This window comes from Hesperophylax consimilis, chromosome 9 (assembly GCF_061612785.1).
Source record: "Hesperophylax consimilis isolate HC1 chromosome 9, BYU_Hcon_1.0, whole genome shotgun sequence".
NCBI classification, from domain to species: Eukaryota; Metazoa; Arthropoda; class Insecta; order Trichoptera; family Limnephilidae; genus Hesperophylax; species Hesperophylax consimilis.
In genome coordinates this window covers 37,500,126-37,523,596 of record NC_142844.1, presented here as the reverse complement: position 1 = coordinate 37,523,596, position 23,471 = coordinate 37,500,126, and the positions used below count along the sequence as shown (strand labels likewise).

The window sequence follows — 23,471 nt, the reverse complement described above, 5'->3', positions numbered from 1 at the left end:
TCGGCCATATTGAATTAACGCCTGCTTTTTTCGTCAAACGTCAAACGTAATCACGTAATTGTGGATAATTTTCACTGTAATGTAATTAATCCAATGGATTATGAACTTTCTAAGACATATTTTCTTCGATATTATCCAAAAATTGTATGAGCAGAAACGATATTTTTTAAGAAATATCGTATTACATGTGGCGATTCTATTTCAGTATGAAATGGTGTCTTAATCTTTAAAGTCTTATTTAAACACAATTTGAATTTGACCAATCACAGGGCCTACACCGTCCAGACGCTGGAGTAATAATATTATCAGATTTATTTTCAGGCCGAAATCGTTGATTATTGTAAAAAAACTGACGAAATGTTCTACCGCCTGACTATGCAGACAATGAGAAAAATTGTTTACGAGTATGCTGAAATCAACAAGATCGAGAACAGATTTTACAACATTACAAAAACGGCTGGCAAGGATTGGGTGTGTGGATTTCTAAAACGTAACCCTGTTTTAGCTTTAAAACAGACTACTCCCACAAGTATTGCGAGAGCTATTGGGTTTAACGTTGTTCAAGTTCGGCGGTTTTACGCAAACTGAAAAATACTTGCAAGTATGAAATAATTATCTCAAGTCCCTATATAAAGGAACTTCAGCAGAAGCAGACAGATGCAGATGCAAAAATTGTCCGAAAACCAATATTTAAAACGATGGAAATCGGACGACCACCTCTTTTCAAGAAAGTCACACCACAAAGCGTAAGGCGGGAGATTCCAGCGTGCATAACTGTTTAAAGAGCGCACAAAAACAGGCTTCTATGGACTATTTTTGCCCACAATGCAAGGAGAAATATCGAGATCCACCAACAGAAGATTGGATAGAATGTATTGTGTGTAAAGCATGGTGGCATGAGAACTGCACAGACTACGATAAGGGGCAATTTAAGTGTGATAATTGCAATGGGGGGTAACTCTTTGCGATGCGAACACTTACCCTATGGTATGCGTATACTTACCCCGCACACGGGGTAAGTGTACGCAATCGACATGCATGTAAACTTTTTTATATAACTGTTTGATTTATGAACCATATGAGGTTTTTATGGTTGTTTGAGATGCCTTAATAATAGATCAAATTAATAAACAAAAAAGTTGAGTAAAATACCTAAAGCTTTTTAATACAAAAATCCCAATGTAAAAATTGCGCACGGTTACCCCACGTGACTCTATACATAAGATGTAGATATATGATCTTATGGTCACTTTATGATTATGTGTCCAATACGATATCTGGTGTTGTAAAGTAGGTGCTTGATTCTTAAACCAGACTTTAAAAATAATACCTTAAGAAAGCGGAAACATTTTTATACAGTGCCATTTTCGTGAAAAATCATTTCAAGGGCGCTGAAAATCGGGTCTCAAGCTTTTTTTTTTTTTTTTTTTAAATTTATTTATTTCATCAAAAAATTACAGAATATATATAATATATCATTAGTAAGTTGTATAATTATATGTCAGTTAGAAACAATGAAATTGATGAAAGAATAATGTTACAATAATACGGCAGTTTCTAATATAAGAAAAAATATATATGAATGTAAGAGTGTTATATACAAATGGCATAATATACTATATTTTAGGTTGTGCATAACCTGCCTCACTAGGCGAACCTGTATTGAGGCAGAATTTTTAGTTAATTATTTCTCCATTTTGTCTATGGTTTGCTAATATTTAAATGTTTAATATGGGTTCCCATACAGCAATCCACTATTTTAGGTTACATTATTGTTTACATATTGAAGATACAGATAGAATAAATTTAAACACAATACATACTATAATAACTCACTGTGACAAGGCATTTGGTTACTTTTCATTATTGTTTGCATTTACACAATACGTATATAGTAAGTTTTAGCACCGTACATACTGCAATAACTGTCAATGACAAGGCGTTTGGGTGAGGGCACCAGTGTAGGCTCGATCATTTGAATAAATCCAAATTTTGACATTTTTTTTAAACTCTTTCCGTGTTTGACTCTCTTTAATATTTTCTGGGAGCATGTTGAAGATCTTTGTGGCAAAGTAGCCAAAGCTACGTTGACCAAAGGTGGAAGAAAGTGCTGGAACTTGCAACATGTCTTTGTTTGAATTACGTGTAAATCTAAAGTTTGTTTTTTTTTCGTAAAACACATGTTTGTTTTTAAAGAGATGCATGAGGATTGTTTTTACATAGATCTGTCGAACATCAAATACTCTCATTATGTTGAAAATTAAGTTGCTGTTTGCAGTTTGAGGAAGTTTGAGAATAATTTTCATAATTGTTTTCTGCGCCTTTTCAACAGGATCTAGAGCTGATGAAGTACCCCCTCCCCATGCAATGATACCATACTCAATGATAGATTGGGTTAATGCAAAATAAATCGTTTTTAGAATTAGTAAGTTAAGGAAGTTCCTTACGGATCTGAAGAAGTGTATTGTTTTCCTAATTTTATTCGCAATGATCTGAGTATGTATATTCCATTTGAGGTATGGGTCAATGGTGAGGCCGAGGTACTTCATCTGTGGAGTTCGCTCTATACAGGGGCACTCATTGCATACGTTGGAATTCGTACAGTTATGTATTTTTATGGAGTAATCATCATTAGGTTGGCCTGCAGTATTGATGCTTGAAGTGATATATTTTGTTTTTTTCGTGTTAAGGGTAAGCGTGTTTATATCTAACCATTTTTTAACTAAGTTAATATTTTTTTCAGCTTTTTTAAATACAGCTGACCAATTGTTGCCTTCAAACAGTAAGACAGTATCGTCGGCAAAGCTAACAATGCTTCCCTCAATTTCAAGGTTGCAAAAGTTGTTTATATAGAGTAAGAACAGAGTTGGTCCCAATACGCTTCCTTGTGGAATTCCATAGTCAGTTGAGCGCTGGTTACTGAGGGTATTATGTATTTTAACCTGTTGTTTGCGTCCATTTAGGTAGCTTTTAAAGAAGTTTAGCTCTTTGTCCGTGATGCCGATTTTTTCAAGTTTTTTAATTAGTTTAAAGTGTGATATTGTATCAAAAGCCTTAGAGAGGTCTAAAAAGATTGAAATACATTTATTTCCTTTATCAAGGCTTTTTACAATGAAGTCTGTCACCCTGGCAATGGCATCTGAGGTACTTTTGTTTTTTTGAAAACTATATTGATTTTTTGAAAGTATTTTATGGCTCTCGATAAATTTTACAAGTTGTGTATTAATAAGGTTTTCAAAAACTTTAGACAAGCTATTCAGTAAAGTAATTGGTCTATAGTTATTGATATCTGACTTGTTTCCAGATTTGTAGATGGGAATTACGATACTTTGTTTTAGGTTAGAGGGGAAGTAGCCCTGTGTAATACTTAGGTTTATAAGGTATTCTAGTGGCAATGTAATCTCCGAAGACAGCGTTTTAAGGATTTTCGTTGAAATTTCGTCTGGTCCAGCAGAAGAAGTGTTTTTAGAGAATTAATTGTTTTGTGAATTTCTTCCTGTGACACAGTTTGGAATAGAAATTTTGTATTTATGTTATTTGTTTGAACCACTGTATCGGTAGATTGGGTGATTCCGCTCTGGGCAATTTGAGAAGCAAGATTTGGACCGATATTAATAAAAAAATTGTTTACATGATCAGCAACGAGCTTAGGATTTTTTGTGGTTTCAACAATATGGCCATCAATAGAAAGTTTATTTATGCTCTGTTTCTCTTTTGTAGTTTGCGAGTTTGTGGCTTCTCTAAGTATTTCCCATAATTTTTTGGGATTATTGTTGCTTTCTTTAATTCTTTCTGAGTAGTAAATTTCTTTTGCTTTTCTGATGACGTTACAGCACATGTTTCTATATTTTTTATAATAGTTGAATGTTAGTTGGTCATACGGATTTTCTTTGGTTTTTTTGTGTAGTGTGTTTCTTTTGTGAATGCAATTTATAATGGAGTGGTTAATCCATGGTTTCAAGGGTTTCAATTTGTTACTTATATTTTTGGTCATCGTCAGGGTATGGTGGTGTAATTCGTTTTTCAAATAGTTAATAAAGTATATCCATGCGTCCTCCGATTGTTTAATTTGGAAGAGTTCTTGCCATGATTTGTTCTTTAAATTGGTTAGTATATTTTGAAAGTTGATTTTATTGTATGCTAAAGGCAGGCTACATTTATTTATTTGGATAGCTGTTTGTAGTGCAAAGATAGTTGAATAATGGTCCGTGATAGTTGATTTGTAGACGATACTTTTAGATGGTTTTTTTGACTTTACCATAATGTGGTCAATGCATGATATAGATCCATTTGTCGTTCTTGTTGGTGAGTTAACGGTACTCACTAATCCATGAAATTCTAGCATGTTGATATAGTCTTGGCTTTGGTGGTGTTGGTTGCTCGGTAGTATGTTAATATTTAGATCGCCCATTATTATGATATTTTTGGTATTGGAAAGATTTGAAAGTGTGCAACTAAGACTGTTTAGAAATGGCGTGATGTTACGAGTCGATGGCGAGCGGTATATAGCGAGAATAACTGTATCATTGTTGTATTCTATTTGTGTGCAACTTGCATCCTGAATTTTTAGTTCGGTTACTGTGAAGTTTTGATTATTTTTTGTGTAAACAACAATCCCATCGTTCTGATTATCAAACGTAGTTGAATTGTGTGATGTGTAATTTTTTATGATTTTAGGTGTATATGTGTTTGACAACCAGCACTCGGTCAGAATGATTATGTCGAAAACAATATCTATGTGGTGAAGTTGAATTAAGAGTTCGTCAAAGTTTTTATTTATAGATCTTATGTTTTGGTGCATAATTTTTGTATTGGCAGAGTTTCCAATCAGGCGTTTACACATATTAGTATCTGAAGTTGCGTAAGAAAGGTTTTGGTTGTGTAATTCCTCATCAAAAAATTCCATTGAGAAAGGCATGTTGATATAATAATTATACGAAAATTAAAAAAAATAGTTTATATGTTTATGGGAGCTCCACTGTCCGTGTCAGTTACCGGGAGTTTCACCCTAGTTGCAGATAGAGAATTACCGAAGTGGATAATTATTGTTGTAGTTCGAAACAATAAATGTAAAGTTTCTCCTTACCGTTTGATTATGAAGGGTGATCGGGCCAATAACTAACCGACGTTGGAGCTCTCCAGAAGCATCTAAACCATTTTTAACAGATCATCAGCGTGTTTGATGTAGATGATTTTTTCTCCTTCTTTTTTTCTAATCATAATTTTTGAATCTTTGTACCACACATAATTATATCCCCTTTCTTTCGCTTTTGATTTTGTTCTCCATAGAAGGTCTTTGTAATGAGGACTAAGAATTTCGCTGATGTAGATTCGTTGACTTTCTGGATCCTGCGCGGTGGTTGAGCTTAAAAGTTTCCTGTTTGTAAGAAGTTGGTATCTCTTTTGTCTATTGTTTAGTTTAATATGTATTTTTGGGGGGACTCCCGGTCGTTTATCAGGTATCCTCCTCACTTCCACTATATCATCTCCTTTTATATCCACTCCTGCAATTGAAGCCACCCGTTTTATAGCATCAGAGGGCTGTTCGTCATTTTTTGGAATGAGGCCGGCAAACTCCAGTGAATCTTCTAGTGATCTTTGATCAACTTCCGCCAATCTGACTTCCAGACACTTTATTTGTTTGTCCTTTTCGACGAGTGTATTCCTTAGTGACTCTACTTCGGAAACCAATTTAGTGATGGTTTCCATTTTAGCAATTAGATCGTCATATTGACGGCTGATGAAATCTCTCGAGTGTTTACTCTCTAAGTTTTCATCGTCAATTTTTTTTATAATTGCCGATTTAAAAGCTTCCAGTTTTGTTACCATTTTTTTTCCATTTTCTCCATAAGTATGTCAATTTGTGAAGATACATCTGTAGCCAAGCTTGTTGTCGCGGGCATTTGTCCTTTGCTTCGAAGGTTTTTGTCGGCAGACATTTCTTGTTGTTGTGTTCTTTGTATAAGGAAGGTTGGAAACTGGCTCTACTACCTACTACTCTTTGTGGATTCGCTGCGTTATCTGTGTTGTTATTGTGGCTGAGTGACGTTTGTTTTGGAATGTCAGCATGAAGTGTTAGGACACTATAAACTCACAGATCACTCTGGTTTCTTGCTACTATTTGAATAACGGATCACTTATAAGGTATTTTTTTAGTTCGGTTTAAGTTTTGGCACTGTTATCAATAAAAAATTGTGGATAGAACTTCAACTGTACTTTTCGATGTGTGTCCATAGACAATTGCTACCAAACGTTTTCTAAACATTGGACAAAAACAAAAACATTGGGTCGGGGCCACAATGTTTCATGTTTGCACAAACATTTGGTTCAATTTTGTGGTAATATTGGCTTTATTGTGTTTTTACTGTAGATCTAAAGTGAACTTGTTCAGGTTACAATCGGTTCTCAGTGGCAGGATCATGAGCATGTGATGAATGCACTCATTCATTTAGTATTCTTCAACTAACCAGGATTGTTTTTGTTTCTTCCAGCAATGAGGGATTGCTCAGTAGAGGCTGTTTCCCCGCTGCTGACGCCCCCGTGTCGCCCCCGTCCCCGCTCCCGACCTGCGACACCCCCGGCGCCCCAAGCCGCCCTTGCCAATCCCGCCCCAACCCCCGTTACCTGCTTCTCCGGCCCCACGGATCTGCAGTATGACCAGCACAGCTCGGAAGAAGAACTTGAGGTATCATTAGAATAATAGTCATCTTACGTAGGACTTAAGCAAAACCACACATCACAGATTATCTTTACAGTTTCGCGATCTTTTCTGCTTTGACGTGTTGACAGATGACGTCCGTGACCTTGAGAAAAAATCGTAGATAATTTATTCCAAAGCCGTCAGAGGGACTGCATACATAAGAAATATTTAGCGCAAGTGATACTTAACTTATTTTTATACAGTTCCATTTTACGTCGATTTTAGTTTTGAGGACACCGGTGTCCCATCCGGTGACCGGATAAATCATCACAACCACAGACATAGGAATTAATAGACGAGAAGATAATGGCGAGGGGTAAAATCAACTGTTGAAGAACGAAGGGGGTTAAGCTGACTGTGATTCGTCAATAAATCAATCTGACAGTAAATAGGCATCTCGCATTATAATATCACCATTTAGTTCTTAAAAGTAAAATCTGCTTTTGAATTAATAGACATTTTTACATGGGAGCGCAAATTACTCGCCACGTTATGAACTAATTTGCGAAGTCCAAATTCGGCAAAGTAAATTTCTTCTGTTTGCAGAGTCGTAGTTAGTTTTAGAGTATTTAGTTAAGACACTTTTACAAATGTTTCATAATTTACTTACCCCAGTAAACAACGATGAGCACACTTGAGAATCGCTACATTGTGATGTGATAGTATATGTTTCTAAAACTGATCCATATAATACGGTGTGAATAAGCTTAAAATAAAGTAAAATAATGCTTACTTATAGAATGTAATACGATAATTGGGTTTATTCTCTTTTTCACATCTATTTTTACAAGTTTTCATATCACAAGTCAACATTTTGCCGTGTTATTTCGTAAAATGAACCGATGATGCCTCGACCATAGTTCGAACAAGAATGATGACGTCACGTTTTCAAATTTCACTTGAGCCATACGCGAGCCCAGCCGGCTCCAATGGAACCGGTATGGGGAGTGGGGATAATACGCTTTTAATCACTTAGGGCAGGTCTACTAATATTCATATGTCTATGATCACAACGATAATTCATCACATCTTTAAAAAGTTATATAAAGTCATGGAAAGTGATGAAACAAAAACTTTATTAACTGGTTTAAGTAGGTTAGGTTAAAAAAATCCATTGTTTCTAATGACTTCATATCACTTTTTAAAAGTGTGTTGAATTGTCACTGTGTTGAGTTATCATGGAACCGTTCCATCTACAGTCGACAGGTTGAGTCGTGCCCCTCATACCAGCTGCCAATCTTTGTTTTACAAAAGTTTATTAATCATTATAATTAAAATGCCTCAATGTTGTATCGTGGCTTTGTGTAAAAAAGGGGATTGTATTATAAAAAGAGATAAAATTTTATCGAATTTGAAATAAACCAGACACTATGTGATGCCTCTGGAATCTCTGATCATTTTATAATCTTAAATGCAGTCTAATTTGAGCAAAGCGATATTTTAATTGAAATATATATAAAATATAAATAAACACCTACACAAACTTCTTAACCTCACTTTTCAGGTTTCTTCTTCTGAGAAACTCGTCGTTAAACAGCAAAACTTTTCTCATCTTATGTAAAAGTATGCGTAGATAATAAGAAAACAATCTTATAAGCTACGGTTTTAAACAATTTACTAAGTCTTCCCTTTTCCCAATTTATTTTGCTTTTCTATTTCTATTACTTTTTTTACTCCAAATTGGTTTATTTAATTTATTTGTTTAATATCCACGATTAATAAACATTTGTTCGTAAAATGTCGACAGAAAGTATAAATTAAATACAAGCTTTAGAAGGATATAAAATAGGAGATGCAAGTGCATACAAAATATTATATACAAGTACGAGTAGACTTAGGTTGAATTAATATTTTTGTAAGATATGTTAACGTAGCCTTCTTGTACCTACCTTCAGTGCAGTTAAAAATATCAACCACATCGGCGTGTCTATTACTAACTTCATGTAATCTGGGTACAAGCGGGTGTTTTGACAGGATTTTGGAACGAGTAGCTCTCGTAGGTATATGAAATTCGATGAGGTTTATTTTAAATCAGGGCTGTCTATACTACAATTTAAAATTAGTTACAATATATTTTAAACCGAATTACTGTCACGTCGTGCAAATGTCTCCCGTCTCTCTACACTAACGTCACCGGCTTCGAGATTTATTTTTTATTTATTTATTAAATTACATTGGTGAATGTAATGCGTCTATCTCACTAGGAAATCCTTCCCAAATGTTGACTTGGTCATATTAACTATTGAAGTTCAACACCTCGGTGGTCTTCCTCTGCTTATCCTACTTATCCTACTGTCCACAAATGTCAGTAGAAGTAGGAGTTGTTTTCTGGCGAGCAACGTGTCCAAAGTATCTTAGGTTAAATTGTAACAGGCAATTGACGATACAGATAAAATTAACTATATATGACCATAAAGGCCAGGGGTACGCACCAAATTGGGCGGAGCGGGGGAGTGCTGTGGGCGTGTCCTTTTAAGTGTTTTACTATCGTCCATTTTTGTAACAAATAGATAATATAATGATATCCTCCTTATTATCCACGTATTATTAAAATTTAGTAGTATGGATAATAAAAGTAATTTGTGTTTTTTTCTGAAACAATTATACGTTTATTACATGATGTTTTTTTGTTCAGTTGAGTGGATCCGGTTTCAGTCTGTATTTGGTGTCAGAATATTATCTACTTCTGATCTCCCTATGTTTTGTATTCAGTGTAGATTCAGTGTTATTCAGCCAATAAATTAATCCGACAGTCTACATGTGAATTCCATTGTTGCTTCACTATTCTAGTCATCTAAAATGAAATCTGCTTACGAATAAGTAATCCTTTTTACAATGGCAAAAATATTGTTACCTGTTTTGCCTCCAGCTGGTCAAATTGATACCCAGATTATATCATCTGACCGTCAGTGGTTGACGGTCTCTTTTGGATTCTTACGGCCGTTGTTCCCAACTTTTCGAACCATCAATCTCAGGCTCCGATCAGCCATGTAATTTGTTCAGTAAAATTAGATTCGCCTGTTTCCAAACATTTGTAGTGTTGATTAAACTTAAGTGGCCCCCACCTTTGAGAAGCCCCTACATGAAAGTAAAAAATTTCAATGTAAAATTAATATTGACGAATTAATTATTGTGTTTATCATTAATGCATATATTTTTCTTTCAAGAATGTAATACATAAACTGATATTTTATATTTTTTTAAACCGACGCGACGTATGTAATATGTGTCGTGGCGTCGCGAATATTTTTCAGCCTGTCGACACTTTTTATAACTAGTTATTTCCTGAGGTAGGCTTAATCTAGTAGTTTGGCTTCTTTAAATGGTTGATCGCTAAGTCGTCACCTTTCCGTTGGAAATAGCGTAGTTGTGCGTTTGAGCAGTGTTGACCCAAAATTTGGGCTCAACTCTTGATCAGTATGATTGGTAACAACGGCTGTTAGTTCTTCCAGAACGGATAGAATGGTGCGCCTGGCAGTTTAATTATTGGTACGCATTTCGATACTACTATATTAATTGTGTCATTTTACATGATAAATTCGATGGGACGTATAAACATCATCTACCGAATTCCTTGAATCGATATACGAGTTAGATTTTTTTTAAATTGAATATTTTACAAGAGTGAATCGTATGTTGCGTGTCAATGGCAAGAACTGAATTTTACTCACTTTTCACACGGAAGAAAATGAGTATTGCCAATTTATTAAGAATATCTTTAAATAATTTGTAATCCGGTTAAAAAGGGGATTGCAGGCCTTAACGTATGGATTAAAAGGTTTCCTGATAAACTTTTTCTAAATTACGAATATGTTATTGCATTGTCAATGTCATGTCTGTTGATGAAAATCCGAATATTTTCGCGTATTGCCTTGATAATATATTGACATCGTGCTAATGCATTCATAATTTACTAAAAGTTTATCAGGAAACCTGTTGATCCAGTAGATAAGGCCTGCGGTTCCGTTTTAACTGGATTACCAATAATTTGAAGAGATTCTTAAGAGGAACGGCTGCGCGGCCTTTTTCATACAAAACTTAAATTTGTATTTGAGGCCAAAATACTTAACCAAACTAAATAATTATTTGTTTCATCAAAAGGTATAGCAAATATCCAGTACGTATATATGCTGCTTTATTTATTTGTGTTTTAAATTAGAAAATATATCCCATTAAAGAATTCAAATTTTCACGATTTTTTCCAATTTTTTTGTGAGTTAATGGAAATCATATTAAAAAAAATCTTTTCTAACCTACTATATAAATACAATGAAACATAAATTTTAAAATAAAACATCGTAGAAGCCTTTTTTGTGTCGGAATTTAAAATTTATTTACGACAAATTTGTGATCAGACGTAAATTGATCGTTTGAAAATTAAATCTAAACCCATCAAGATAGAATTTTTAACAATTCGTATTTTTATTATATTTTAATAGTAAAAAAGTAATATTTTTTGCAATCACCAATAATTGCCAAACTGCCTCTAAAATCGATTTCTATAACTGCCCGTATTTTATAAATTGAAACACAAATTAATAAAATAGCACAAATCCGTACTAGATTTTTGATTAAAAAAATAACTATTAAGTTGGGGTAAATATTTTGGCCTCAAATAAGTTTTGTATGAAAAAGACTACACTACCGTTAATACTCATTTTTTGATCTCCTCTGTGCAGGAGGTGAAGATAGTGTTGTGTTTGAAATCTTTCCAACCTTAAAAGGTTTAATTAATCGCTACATAGTGCTGCGAGTTCAATTAATATAAAAGGTTAAAGATGTAAATATGTCACTTAGTCTTTAGAATGTCTAAGCTCTAAGCTTATTAACAAAATAATATATATCTAGATACTGGATATGGCCTTCACATATATTTGCAATGCGATGATGCACAAGTAGTGGTCTGCCATGTCTTGAAAGAAAACGTTCTCATGACGCTATATTTTTTTATTTTTTTTATTCTGCAGTATTATTATTTTAAAGAAGACATCCCACCCAAGACCTACATAAAAACTACATTGTGTATATTTGTATATTACCTACTACTCGAATGATACGGTTTGACTGTTATAGTCTCTGCGGTTTTATGGTTTGATTTCTTAGATGAATTAAAAGAGAAGATAGCTTACTGATGAACTAGGTCCAGTGGACATACTTGAGATTTACTGCGTTTAGTATCGCACATAAGGTAGATGGTCAGACAAGCTATCACCAGCTGCCACGAACACGTCGTTCTAGGCTATTTTTTTGTGCTAAAATGCTTTCCTGCGCTTTTGACAGGTGCAAAAATCATTCTCGAGCAAAATCCGAATTGGGTGGAATTTCTTTCTTTTCTTTCTCAAAAATGGATGTTTGTTACGTGGGCCGCCGCATACAGAAACGACTGACTTTTATAATAATGTAGCTGATTCACCCGTACACACATTCTTTGAATGGCTATCCTTTTCTAATGCGTTCTGTTGCACGCTAGGTAGGCTGTTATAATATGTAGATATTTCACCTATTAACGCATTGTTATTGGCTATTGTTTTCTTATGCGTTTCGTTATTTCGCTTTGCATCTAGAAACTGCAACGTGCTATACTTTTTGTTCTATTAGTATGAACATGACGCGTCTTTATATTTTTCTCAATATTTGACACAGGTCACAGTTGAAAAAAACTCACCTTGAAAAGTTTCATTTGGTTTCATTCTAAACACGTAGGTACTCAAAGTGATCAAATCAGGCGCGGGGCTATGTTGGTTATTTATTGATATTAGGTATATCACAGTTTGAAACGGAATTCACTGTTTTTAAACGCGTTCAAATTCGTATTGTCAGCGTTTATGTTTCATCTGCAAAATAATTAATTTGTAACGAAACTATTATGGCACACGGATCTTATTATGTACCTGTATACCTGTCCGGGGGTAAAGTGCGCTAACTTCGCGGGTGATTCTACGTAATTTTGGAAGTAAAAAACTTCCAAAATTACGTAAACTCAACTTTGTATGGGAATTTTTTTTTTTTACTTGTAGCATCTCCTCCCAAAGTTACCCGATTTACCCCCGGACACCCTGTATTATATACTTGAATATTCCGGTACGGTTTCTCCTGGTTATGTGTTCACGAAATAGGACAATATAAATACACCTTTAAAGGCATTACATCCACACGCTAACCTCACACCCCACTACAATATTTTTTCATTAATGTTGGCATTTTAAACCATTTAAATTTATGCATTTTCGACCGGTGATGCAAATGATGACTATTTTGACGTTTAATATCTTGTCTGTTGCGGTTTTCGTTTTTGTGGTGCAAAGATACTAATAAAAGTATTGATAGCTCACACACATATTTAATTAAAAAGTAAATTGATTGAGAATTGAGAGAGGGAAAACAGCTATTACATTTACCAGGGCGGTAATACAGAAGGGTCGTGCTTGTAAAATATTAAATTAAAAATGAAAGAAATCTCTTGCGCAATTCTATATATTTTCCGTAAACAAAGTTTTTGATTTCATTGCGAAACATACGCGAAATGCTGATCGAACGTACACAGAAGAATTTTCATTATTGGCAAGTTATGCGAGGTGCCCGCTAAGAGGCGCTGTCTGCAAATGACAAATATGTCAAGGGGAGGTACTACCGCATTTCTAGGTAGATATTGTACCAGTGCCTTCAAACATACTGCCTACTATCTCCTATCTCCTACCTACCCCTTGAAATATTATCCGTTTGTCTATTTCCATCGCCTTGAATATTCACTGAGTATAATATTCCGTTGTTCCAACTGATGCTATAAAACACGTCGAACTGAGAGCCGGGAACTTTATACATGTATGTCGAAAGTATTTTACGTGAATACGTTCTCGATATTCTCGAAAGCAATTTGCTTTGTCGCTTCTTTCCATTTGCATTATTGATTGGCCGGAAAATGTCGTCTTCACCCAAAAGAAATAATAGGTCATATTATTATTATGCTATGCAAAAGCCTTTCTCATAGGTTTGAGAGCTCGTTTGGATACTAACTGCTTCTTTACTGAAACCAATCACACATCCTAACATTAAGATGGCTACTATGTTATCTTAGGTCTAGATCGGTTCTTAAAGAGGCAAATTACATATTCTTGGGAAGTAATAGCTGGAAAACAAACATACACAACCTTCCTGAATACTTACCTAATGTAACCTGAACATTTGATTTTAGAATTAACATGTTGCAGTGCTGTGAAAAAAATCATTTAGTTCTAAATAATTTGAGAATCTACGGTAAAAATGCAAATCGCTCTTACATTACAAAATTGGCAGATTTTTCACGTTGTATTAACCCTAGAAGTCTAATCATGTATTTTTATATCATATAAAAATATACATATTCATCATTTGGAGTTTTCATTCACCTTGGAGTCTACGTAGACAGTAAACTTATATTTAATACGCACATTTCTTCAATCACTACCAGATCTTACAAAATGTTAGGTTTCGTACTGCGTCTGAGTAAATTATTTAAAAATCCTCGTACGCTAGTAATGCTTTATTCCTCACTAGTCAGAAGTACACTGGAATATGCATCGCCTGTCTGGAATCCCAAATACACTTACTATGTCAATAATATAGAGCGCATACAAAATAAATTCATTAAGTACCTAGGTTATAAATACAACAATAATTATATCTGCACTCTCCAATCCCTGAAATCCAGGCGAACGGTAGCTGACATGACATTTCTCCATAAAATAATACACAACGAAATAGACTGCTCAGAACTTCTATCCCAAATAAATTTTAACACCCCATTTAAAAGAACTCGACACACCAACCTTTTTTACACAACTAGTAATAATACAAACGCTGCAGCCAATTCCCCTATTTCTCGTATCCTTCAAACATTCAACTCAATTCAAACAAGCACAAACACCGATATATTTTTTGATTCTCTCCCTCTATATAAGAATAACTTTTTTAGCACACTGAATTCGCCCACATAACACATACAACCACACACAGACACACATGCACACGTACACACACACAAACACTCACACACACCTCTCTCCTTCCCCAGCACACTAATTTAACTTAACTTAAAAATGTAACTTAACCGTAAAATGTATAATATACCTCATATGCATATATGTCAGCAACATGTCATTGGTACCAATTATTGTACTAACTTTTATAATTTTGTAACTATTGTCATCTATGTAATTATGTACTGTTTGTTTCTGCAATAAACAAAATAAATAAATAAATAAATTTGTCAATTTGACTAACACTACTATCGCCCCTCTAATTTTTGTTTACTGATGTTTCTAACATGTATGTTATTTTATAAAACGTATATATGTATATTTTTAATAATTTATGGTATTTATTTATAAATAAAGATATTATCAATAAGGCTATATATAGCTTTTAGAGATACATCTTAAGAAAATGAATGAAAATAAAAGTAAATGACTGAAAATAATAATTTTCTCGTTCTCGAAACTAATTTAAAGGGAGTGTTCATTCGCTTAAAACTATTCAAAAAGTGATTAATATTTGGTATAATTGACACATTGTTATATCTTGTGTTCGATGAAACTGGATTCAGAAGGGTTTCGTACATAGACAATGGCGGTACAACACCGTAGTAAGTACTGCAAGCCCTCATCGGCGACAAAGTTGGCGCGGAAAATAGTCCCTAGAGAGATACATCATAATGCACACAATGTTAGTCGAAAATACTATTACGATTAGTCTTGTCGGTTTAAATATAAATAAATTAAAATTAAACGTAGTGAAAAGCAAACGCATGGCTTCAAATTAAAATCTATGCAGAATTTATAAACTCAACACCTGTAGACATACATAGAAACAGACAATGAAGTTATAGAAGCTAACAAGAAATATACTGCTATCATAATAATAAAATAAAATACTTTTTTGTTTTAAAACCACGATATTTATTAATTTAAGAACCGACCGGTTTCGCTTTACTTAAGCATCATCAGGGTACAAATTAATACTAAACAAGAAGTACATAATGTGTGTATATATATAACAAAATATAGAGGGAGACAACATGATACAAATATAAGCAACACAAAGACGGTCATAAAATACATTAACATAAGTGCACAAGTAATGGAAAAACCGCTAGATAATTATGTAGACTAATGGGTTTTATCAATAAATCGGGAGAAACAAAGCATCAACTGGCATGGTGGTAAGGAGGTAAGGAGAACTGGGATTTTTTTATGGGTTTATTGGAAACAGACCTAATATTGGACTACTTGATATGTCTAATTGATTATTAAGTATCTGACTTTTGGTTTTTACAGCTTTTTTAATTTCTAGTGCCTCTAAGTTGTTTAGTCTGTTACCATGCCCGTTTTTATGTAAGATGTTAGCACCGGTGCTATGACAGAATGTATGATCTTTATCGATCAAATGATTTGCGAATTCGGAAAACCCGTTATTATTGAGGCAACGAAGATGCTCCTTTATCCTAATATTAACATTACGTGATGTCTTACCGATATAGAAAGCCGAACAATTATTGCAATTTAATTTATAAATCCCCGAATGACTTAATTTATCGTCCTTATCTTTAGAATTAATTAGAAATTTACCTATATTGTTATTAGTATAAAAGGCCGGTTTGACTTCAGAAGGAAGGTTTTTTACACTTAAGGTAGAAAAGTGATTAATAAATAAAATTCGCCGCCATTGATAATTAATATTATTATCATTGATTTGAGGACAAGGACTAGCAAAGAGGAAGCGATTAATGGCTATTTGTTTTAGCTTTTTATTTAAGATTAAATCTATAAAATTTGATTCATAGCCATTATTTACTGCTATGTTTTTAATTAGTTTTAGTTCACTATCAAAATTACTATCGGACATTGGAATTGTGACTAAACGATGGACCATTGAATGGAATGCGGAGTGCTTATGTGAAATAGGGTGATTGGAGGTGCTGTGTATGACAACGTCAGTATAGGAGGGTTTACGAAAAATGTTAAAATTAATTCTGTTATTAACGATCGATAAGGTAAGGTCTAAAAAATTTAAGGTTGAATTTATGCCTATTTCTAATGTGAATTTAATCTTATTATGAAAAGAGTTTATAAGTTTGAGGAAGGAATCCAGTTGACGCTTAGTCCCTGTCCATATACACAAAACATCATCAACGTATCTTTTCCAGTACAAGACATTTTTAATAAGATGTGAGGTACTAGATAAAATTTTATTTTCTAAGTTATCCATGAATATATCAGCAATCAGAGGACTGGTAGGGCTCCCCATAGCTAGGCCGTCACGTTGCTGATATATAACATTATTAAATTGAAAATAATTTTGATTCAGGCATAAGGCATATATTTAAGAAACATTCACATTTTCTTGCCAAACACATTTTTGCCTTTCACATTTTCGTGCCAAACTAACAGATGAAGATTTGATCCTCACGAAAGCGGACAAGGGGAATACAGTGATCATACTCCCTCGAAATGAATATAATTCTAAAGTGGCGGACTTCATTGACAGTGACAATTTCGCAATACTTGCGAAAGACCCAACCAATAAGTTCCAAGAAAATGTGAAACAAACACTTCAAGCATGTAAAACTAAAATATTCAAAGATGAATCATATCACAAAGTTAAATTTTTAACTAAAAATCCCAAAACTCCTAAATTATATGGGTTCCTTAAAATACACAAGAATAATTGCCCCGTCAGGCCAGTAGTTTCATGTTGTAACGCCCCAAATTTTAAAATATCATCCGTTATTACTAATGTGTTTCAAAATACCAATGTTTTTTCACCTAAACATACCCTTATAAACTCTTTTTCATTAGTAGAAGAATTGAAAGATATGATTCTCCCTAGTAATTCTACACTAATTTCTTTTGACGTTGTAAATTTGTTCCCCAATGTTCCCATAGAAGAGAGTAAATGTTTAATTTCTGATTTATTAAATAGTTCCGATCTCTCTATAGATTTTATAAAAGATTTAACTTCCTTGTTTAATATATGCCTGAATCAAAATTATTTTCAATTTAATAATGTTATATATCAGCAACGTGACGGCCTAGCTATGGGGAGCCCTACCAGTCCTCTGATTGCTGATATATTCATGGATAACTTAGAAAATAAAATTTTATCTAGTACCTCACATCTTATTAAAAATGTCTTGTACTGGAAAAGATACGTTGATGATGTTTTGTGTATATGGACAGGGACTAAGCGTCAACTGGATTCCTTCCTCAAACTTATAAACTCTTTTCATAATAAGATTAAATTCACATTAGAAATAGGCATAAATTCAACCTTAAATTTTTTAGACCTTACCTTATCGATCGTTAATAACAGAATTAATTTTAACATTTTTCGTAAACCCTCCTATACTGACGTTGTCATACACAGCACCTCCAATCACCCTATTTCACATAAGCACTCCGCATTCCATTCAATGGTCCATCGTTTAGTCACAATTCCAATGTCCGATAGTAATTTTGATAGTGAACTAAAACTAATTAAAAACATAGCAGTAAATAATGGCTATGAATCAAATTTTATAGATTTAATCTTAAATAAAAAGCTAAAACAAATAGCCATTAATCGCTTCCTCTTTGCTAGTCCTTGTCCTCAAATCAATGATAATAATATTAATTATCAATGGCGGCGAATTTTATTTATTAATCACTTTTCTACCTTAAGTGTAAAAAACCTTCCTTCTGAAGTCAAACCGGCCTTTTATACTAATAACAATATAGGTAAATTTCTAATTAATTCTAAAGATAAGGACGATAAATTAAGTCATTCGGGGATTTATAAATTAAATTGCAATAATTGTTCGGCTTTCTATATCGGTAAGACATCACGTAATGTTAATATTAGGATAAAGGAGCATCTTCGTTGCCTCAATAATAACGGGTTTTCCGAATTCGCAAATCATTTGATCGATAAAGATCATACATTCTGTCATAGCACCGGTGCTAACATCTTACATAAAAACGGGCATGGTAACAGACTAAACAACTTAGAGGCACTAGAAATTAAAAAAGCTGTAAAAACCAAAAGTCAGATACTTAATAATCAATTAGACATATCAAGTAGTCCAATATTAGGTCTGTTTCCAATAAACCCATAAAAAAATCCCAGTTCTCCTTACCTCCTTACCACCATGCCAGTTGATGCTTTGTTTCTCCCGATTTATTGATAAAACCCATTAGTCTACATAATTATCTAGCGGTTTTTCCATTACTTGTGCACTTATGTTAATGTATTTTATGACCGTCTTTGTGTTGCTTATATTTGTATCATGTTGTCTCCCTCTATATTTTGTTATATATATACACACATTATGTACTTCTTGTTTAGTATTAATTTGTACCCTGATGATGCTTAAGTAAAGCGAAACCGGTCGGTTCTTAAATTAATAAATATCGTGGTTTTAAAACAAAAAAGTATTTTATTTTATTAAATATGTCAAACCACAAAGTGATTGCTTTCTACAATAATATATATACTGCTATCATTTTGTTGATGAAGTTTTGATCTCCGGTGACATTTTTGATGTTTTTTTTTTTCAATTAAAAACATGAAAAATACAGTAGGTATTTGACAGTTAGGATCGGGGCGAAGGTTTGGCGGTTAACTCGGCAGAGTGGCCAGTGACGACACGTGAAGATTTTTTTGTTTGTTTTTGAAAAAAAAAACATTAATTACATTTACATTTTTTACTTCAAATAATGGCAGGAATCATTGGTTAAAACAAGTGAGGCACGTCCCTTAACATCCTGTTAAAACTACTCAAATGTTTCTCGTTGATTTTAATCTCTAGTAAAATAGATGCACATAGTGAGTAATTTGTACTCACATAAAATGAGAACGTTCCTAGTTCCAATTTCCTAGGTGTTTTCTCGCAGTCGGATTAATAAAGTGTGCTTTTATTATATGAAGCAATCTCCTTTATTATCGTATGATGTTTTCTTTATTTATGAGCGCATTTCCTCTGCGGCTGAGGTTTGTTTGCCTGTTAAAGCTTGTCGCGACCACAAAACGTGAATCCGCATTAGCCAATGTATGAAGTACGAAGTAACACCTTCAGTCGCACAGTCTGCTGACGTTTATTGCATCCATTCGTGTCGGGGTGGATGTACGCTTAAATTCTAAATGCCTTTCCCCGTGGGAATCAATAATGGAACCAATCATAATACTAGAATTTATTTATTTAAAAAAATAGTTTATAACATAAAAACATAATCTGCACATCTCACTGGGACATTCATGTGTCAAGATGTGCAGCTTTACAATTACATAATTTTTAAAAAATGCATATAAGTCAACATAATATAATAATTAAATTAAATTTAAACCCACAAAAGAGAAGTTAATGACACGGTTGTTTCGAGTTGCAAAGATAAACATAATTTTAGTAATGAAAAATGAAACAGAAATGTCTACAAAAATAGTACATTTATATTGGGCAGTACGTTTATAGTACGTTGACAGCAATAATATTCTTCTGTAAACTAAAGACAAGCATGGGGTAGCTATACTGACAATTACAAGATGGATAGTATGAATAATAAATTATAAGAAAAAAAGTAACTAAATAAAAAAAGGCAATACCTCTATTAACGTACTCATTTGGCATAATTAAATGGTCTAATACAGATTTAGATAACTTAGAAAGATTAATTAGAACTACGCTAACAAAGTTTAATTGCCATCATCCAAATTCAGCTATAAAACGAGTTAATTTACCTAGAAATTTAGGAGGTAGAGGTATAGTCAAAATAACTTCTTTGAAACATAATCAGGTAGAAATGCTAAGAACTTTTTTCCATAGGAAAGCTCATAGCTCAGAAATGCACAAAATAATTTGCAAGGCAGATATAAACATTACACCTTTAAATTTATACGATGAGAATGCCAACATTTTTATAAATCCCAACCAGGAATTATTAGATTCCTGGTCAAATAAAATTTTACACGCAAAACACTTCAATTATCTCAACCAAACGTATGTTGACAAAATTTCGTCAAACAAATGGTTGAGTATTGGAGAGTTGAGCGCAGAAATAGAAGGATTTATGCTTGCCATTCAGGATAGAGTCATTAATACTAAAAATTATAGAAAGCATATAATCAAAGATACAAATCAAATTGATGATTTGTGTAGAAAATGTTTGGCTTTTCCGGAAACTATAGAACATATTATATCGGGATGTTCTATATTAGCACCGTCCGAGTATACATTTAGGCACAATCAAGTTTTAAAAATAATTCACCAAAATTTGGTAATTAAACATAACTTGATTGACTGCCGTAATGTAGTACCATATTATGAATACGAACCAAATTCATTTTTAGAAAACGAATTTTATAAAATATATTATGATAAAACTATACTAACCGACCGAGCGATTAGTCATAATAGACCCGATATAGTTTTACATGACAAAATTAAAAAAATAACTTATATCATTGATGTCGCTATTCCAAATTCCTGTAATATTCAAAAATCTGTTAGTGAAAAAATAAGAAAATACACAGATTTAGGAAATGAAATAAAAAGAATTTGGCATTCTCAGACTATAAAAATATTACCATTCGTTATTTCTGTTACTGGCATTATACCTAGCTCTCTAATTAAAAAATGTAGGCGTATTAGATCTATCAAAAAATTATATATAAATATGCAAAAGTCGGTCATTTTGAATACATGTAGGATAACAAAAGATTTTTTAAATATTTATGTTGAGGGATCAGTAGGATTTATAGGCCCTGTTAGAAGTTCTACCGAGCCCAACCCTCTGATATGAAAATATCTGGAGTCGATGAATTATTTTCCCATTTGATCTCTGGTGAGTTGACGTGTTGTTCTTGTATTGTTTTGTATTTATTTTGCTTATATAATGCACTTACATAATGTTGATTGACTAGATGATCATTTGTGGAAAAGTGTGTGGAAGGGTTAAGTTTTTCCTTTGGGGAAGATTTAACCCGGACAACTAAATCGGAAGTTAAAAAACAGTAAATAATAATAATAAATAGTAAGTAAGTAAATAAATTAGCTATATAATAATTAAAGTAAATAACAATACTAGAATGAAGTAGATAGGAATAAGTAGATAATATTAAGAAGTAAATAATAATAATAAACATGTTTTAAAATAATTAAATAATTAATAAAATAACTAACCGCCCTTATCACAAACACTATAAAACTTGTTTTAGTATGTTTTATGTAAGTATTATCTATGTTACTGTGATGCGTATTTACTAAACATTATACCATATAAGTTAGAATGGTATTATCGTAAAACAAATCATTTTGTCGCAGTAGATTTAAAAATATTGTTTTTCCACTTTTTTCGACATGTTTTGTCTTATTGAGCAATAATTGCATAACATGGGACAAACAATATTATGGCTTCTGTTTTAGATTTTGTAAGTTAAATAGATTTTTTAAAACTCCATAACTAATGATGAAAATGACTGCAAACTGAAAAAAGTTACGTCAACGTCCTAAAATATTTAGGTATAACTTTTGACACAAATCTTAATTGGAAACAACATATTCATAACACCACGAATAAAATCCGCAAATCTATATACTTTTTCAAACAAACACGCAATTTTATTGACCTTAAACTTTTAAAATCAGTCTATTACTCACTATGCCAATCACACATAGAATACGGAATTCTAGCTTGGGGTAATGCTTCTTCTAGTGCCCTTGACCCCATTATAAAAGCACAAAAATTAATCTTTAAAATAATCCTTAAGGTTCCTCTTTCTACCAGCACTGATACGATCGTCAATACTATCAATGTTATGGACATAAAACAGCTGTATGCAAGATCCATCTTGGTCAACTTACACCAGAACAATAAATCACTATACAAACCAACACAAACTATTCACAATACCCGAGCCAAAAACAAAGAACTTCTTCAAACTCCTTTTGCTAAAACCTCATTCGGCCAAAGACATTTTAAAAACATAGCTTGCAAACTATACAATACACTACCAACTACGATCAGACAATTAGAAACAATGACAAAATTTAAACACGAAATAAAGAAATGGATTGCAATCACAGGGCGTCCCACTATTGCAAGCATATGTAAACCAAATTGCACATAGATAACAAGTACTGTTTACACACGACCAAATTCAAACTTAATTAACATGATCTATTTATATTTTCCCACATACTAATAATGAACACAATCTTAACAGGATTAACCCAATCGTTCTTTTGATTGTATTGAAATTATTTTGTATTATTTTTATATTTTGTATTTACCCTTATTGATATTCACTTAACTATATGTATATATATCGATGTACTCTATGTCTGTCTCGACACAGGTTTACCCTAGTGAGACAGGCATCGAAAAACCACTTATAAAAAACTTTATATAGATAAATAAAAATAAAAAAATCCCGGACGGAAAAATTTATTTTGGTTAAAACAATACCCCAAGTGGATTTTATTTTTTTACGTGTATTGAATTATTGTTTTACTTTGGAAAATAGATTACAAAAGAGGTTTGATTCGGAGTAAGGGTAGCTAGGTAGGTAGTTAAAAAAAATAACAATTAGTGGTATATAGTACAGGTAAATAGTGTCAAAATGTACTACGCTCAATAAATACCTACACAAAATTCATGAATGAATCTTTGGACATGCATTCATCTATAATGAAGATCTGCATATGGATCTCTTCGTAAAGCGTGTTTTTGTTCACAATTATTCACCAATATATTTACTACTTATT

At 33.0% G+C, this 23,471-nt stretch overlaps 1 protein-coding gene across 1 annotated transcript in view; it reads left to right on the top strand.

The window, feature by feature from the left end:
- Reph (Regulator of eph expression) overlaps positions 1–23,471 on the top strand; it is a 173,086-nt gene that overhangs the window by 79,050 nt on the left and 70,565 nt on the right. Inside the window, exon 3 of the mRNA XM_089635939.1 lies at positions 6,492–6,685. Coding sequence (XP_089492065.1) covers positions 6,492–6,685 — 194 coding nt within the window. The remainder of the gene's footprint in view (positions 1–6,491; positions 6,686–23,471) is intronic.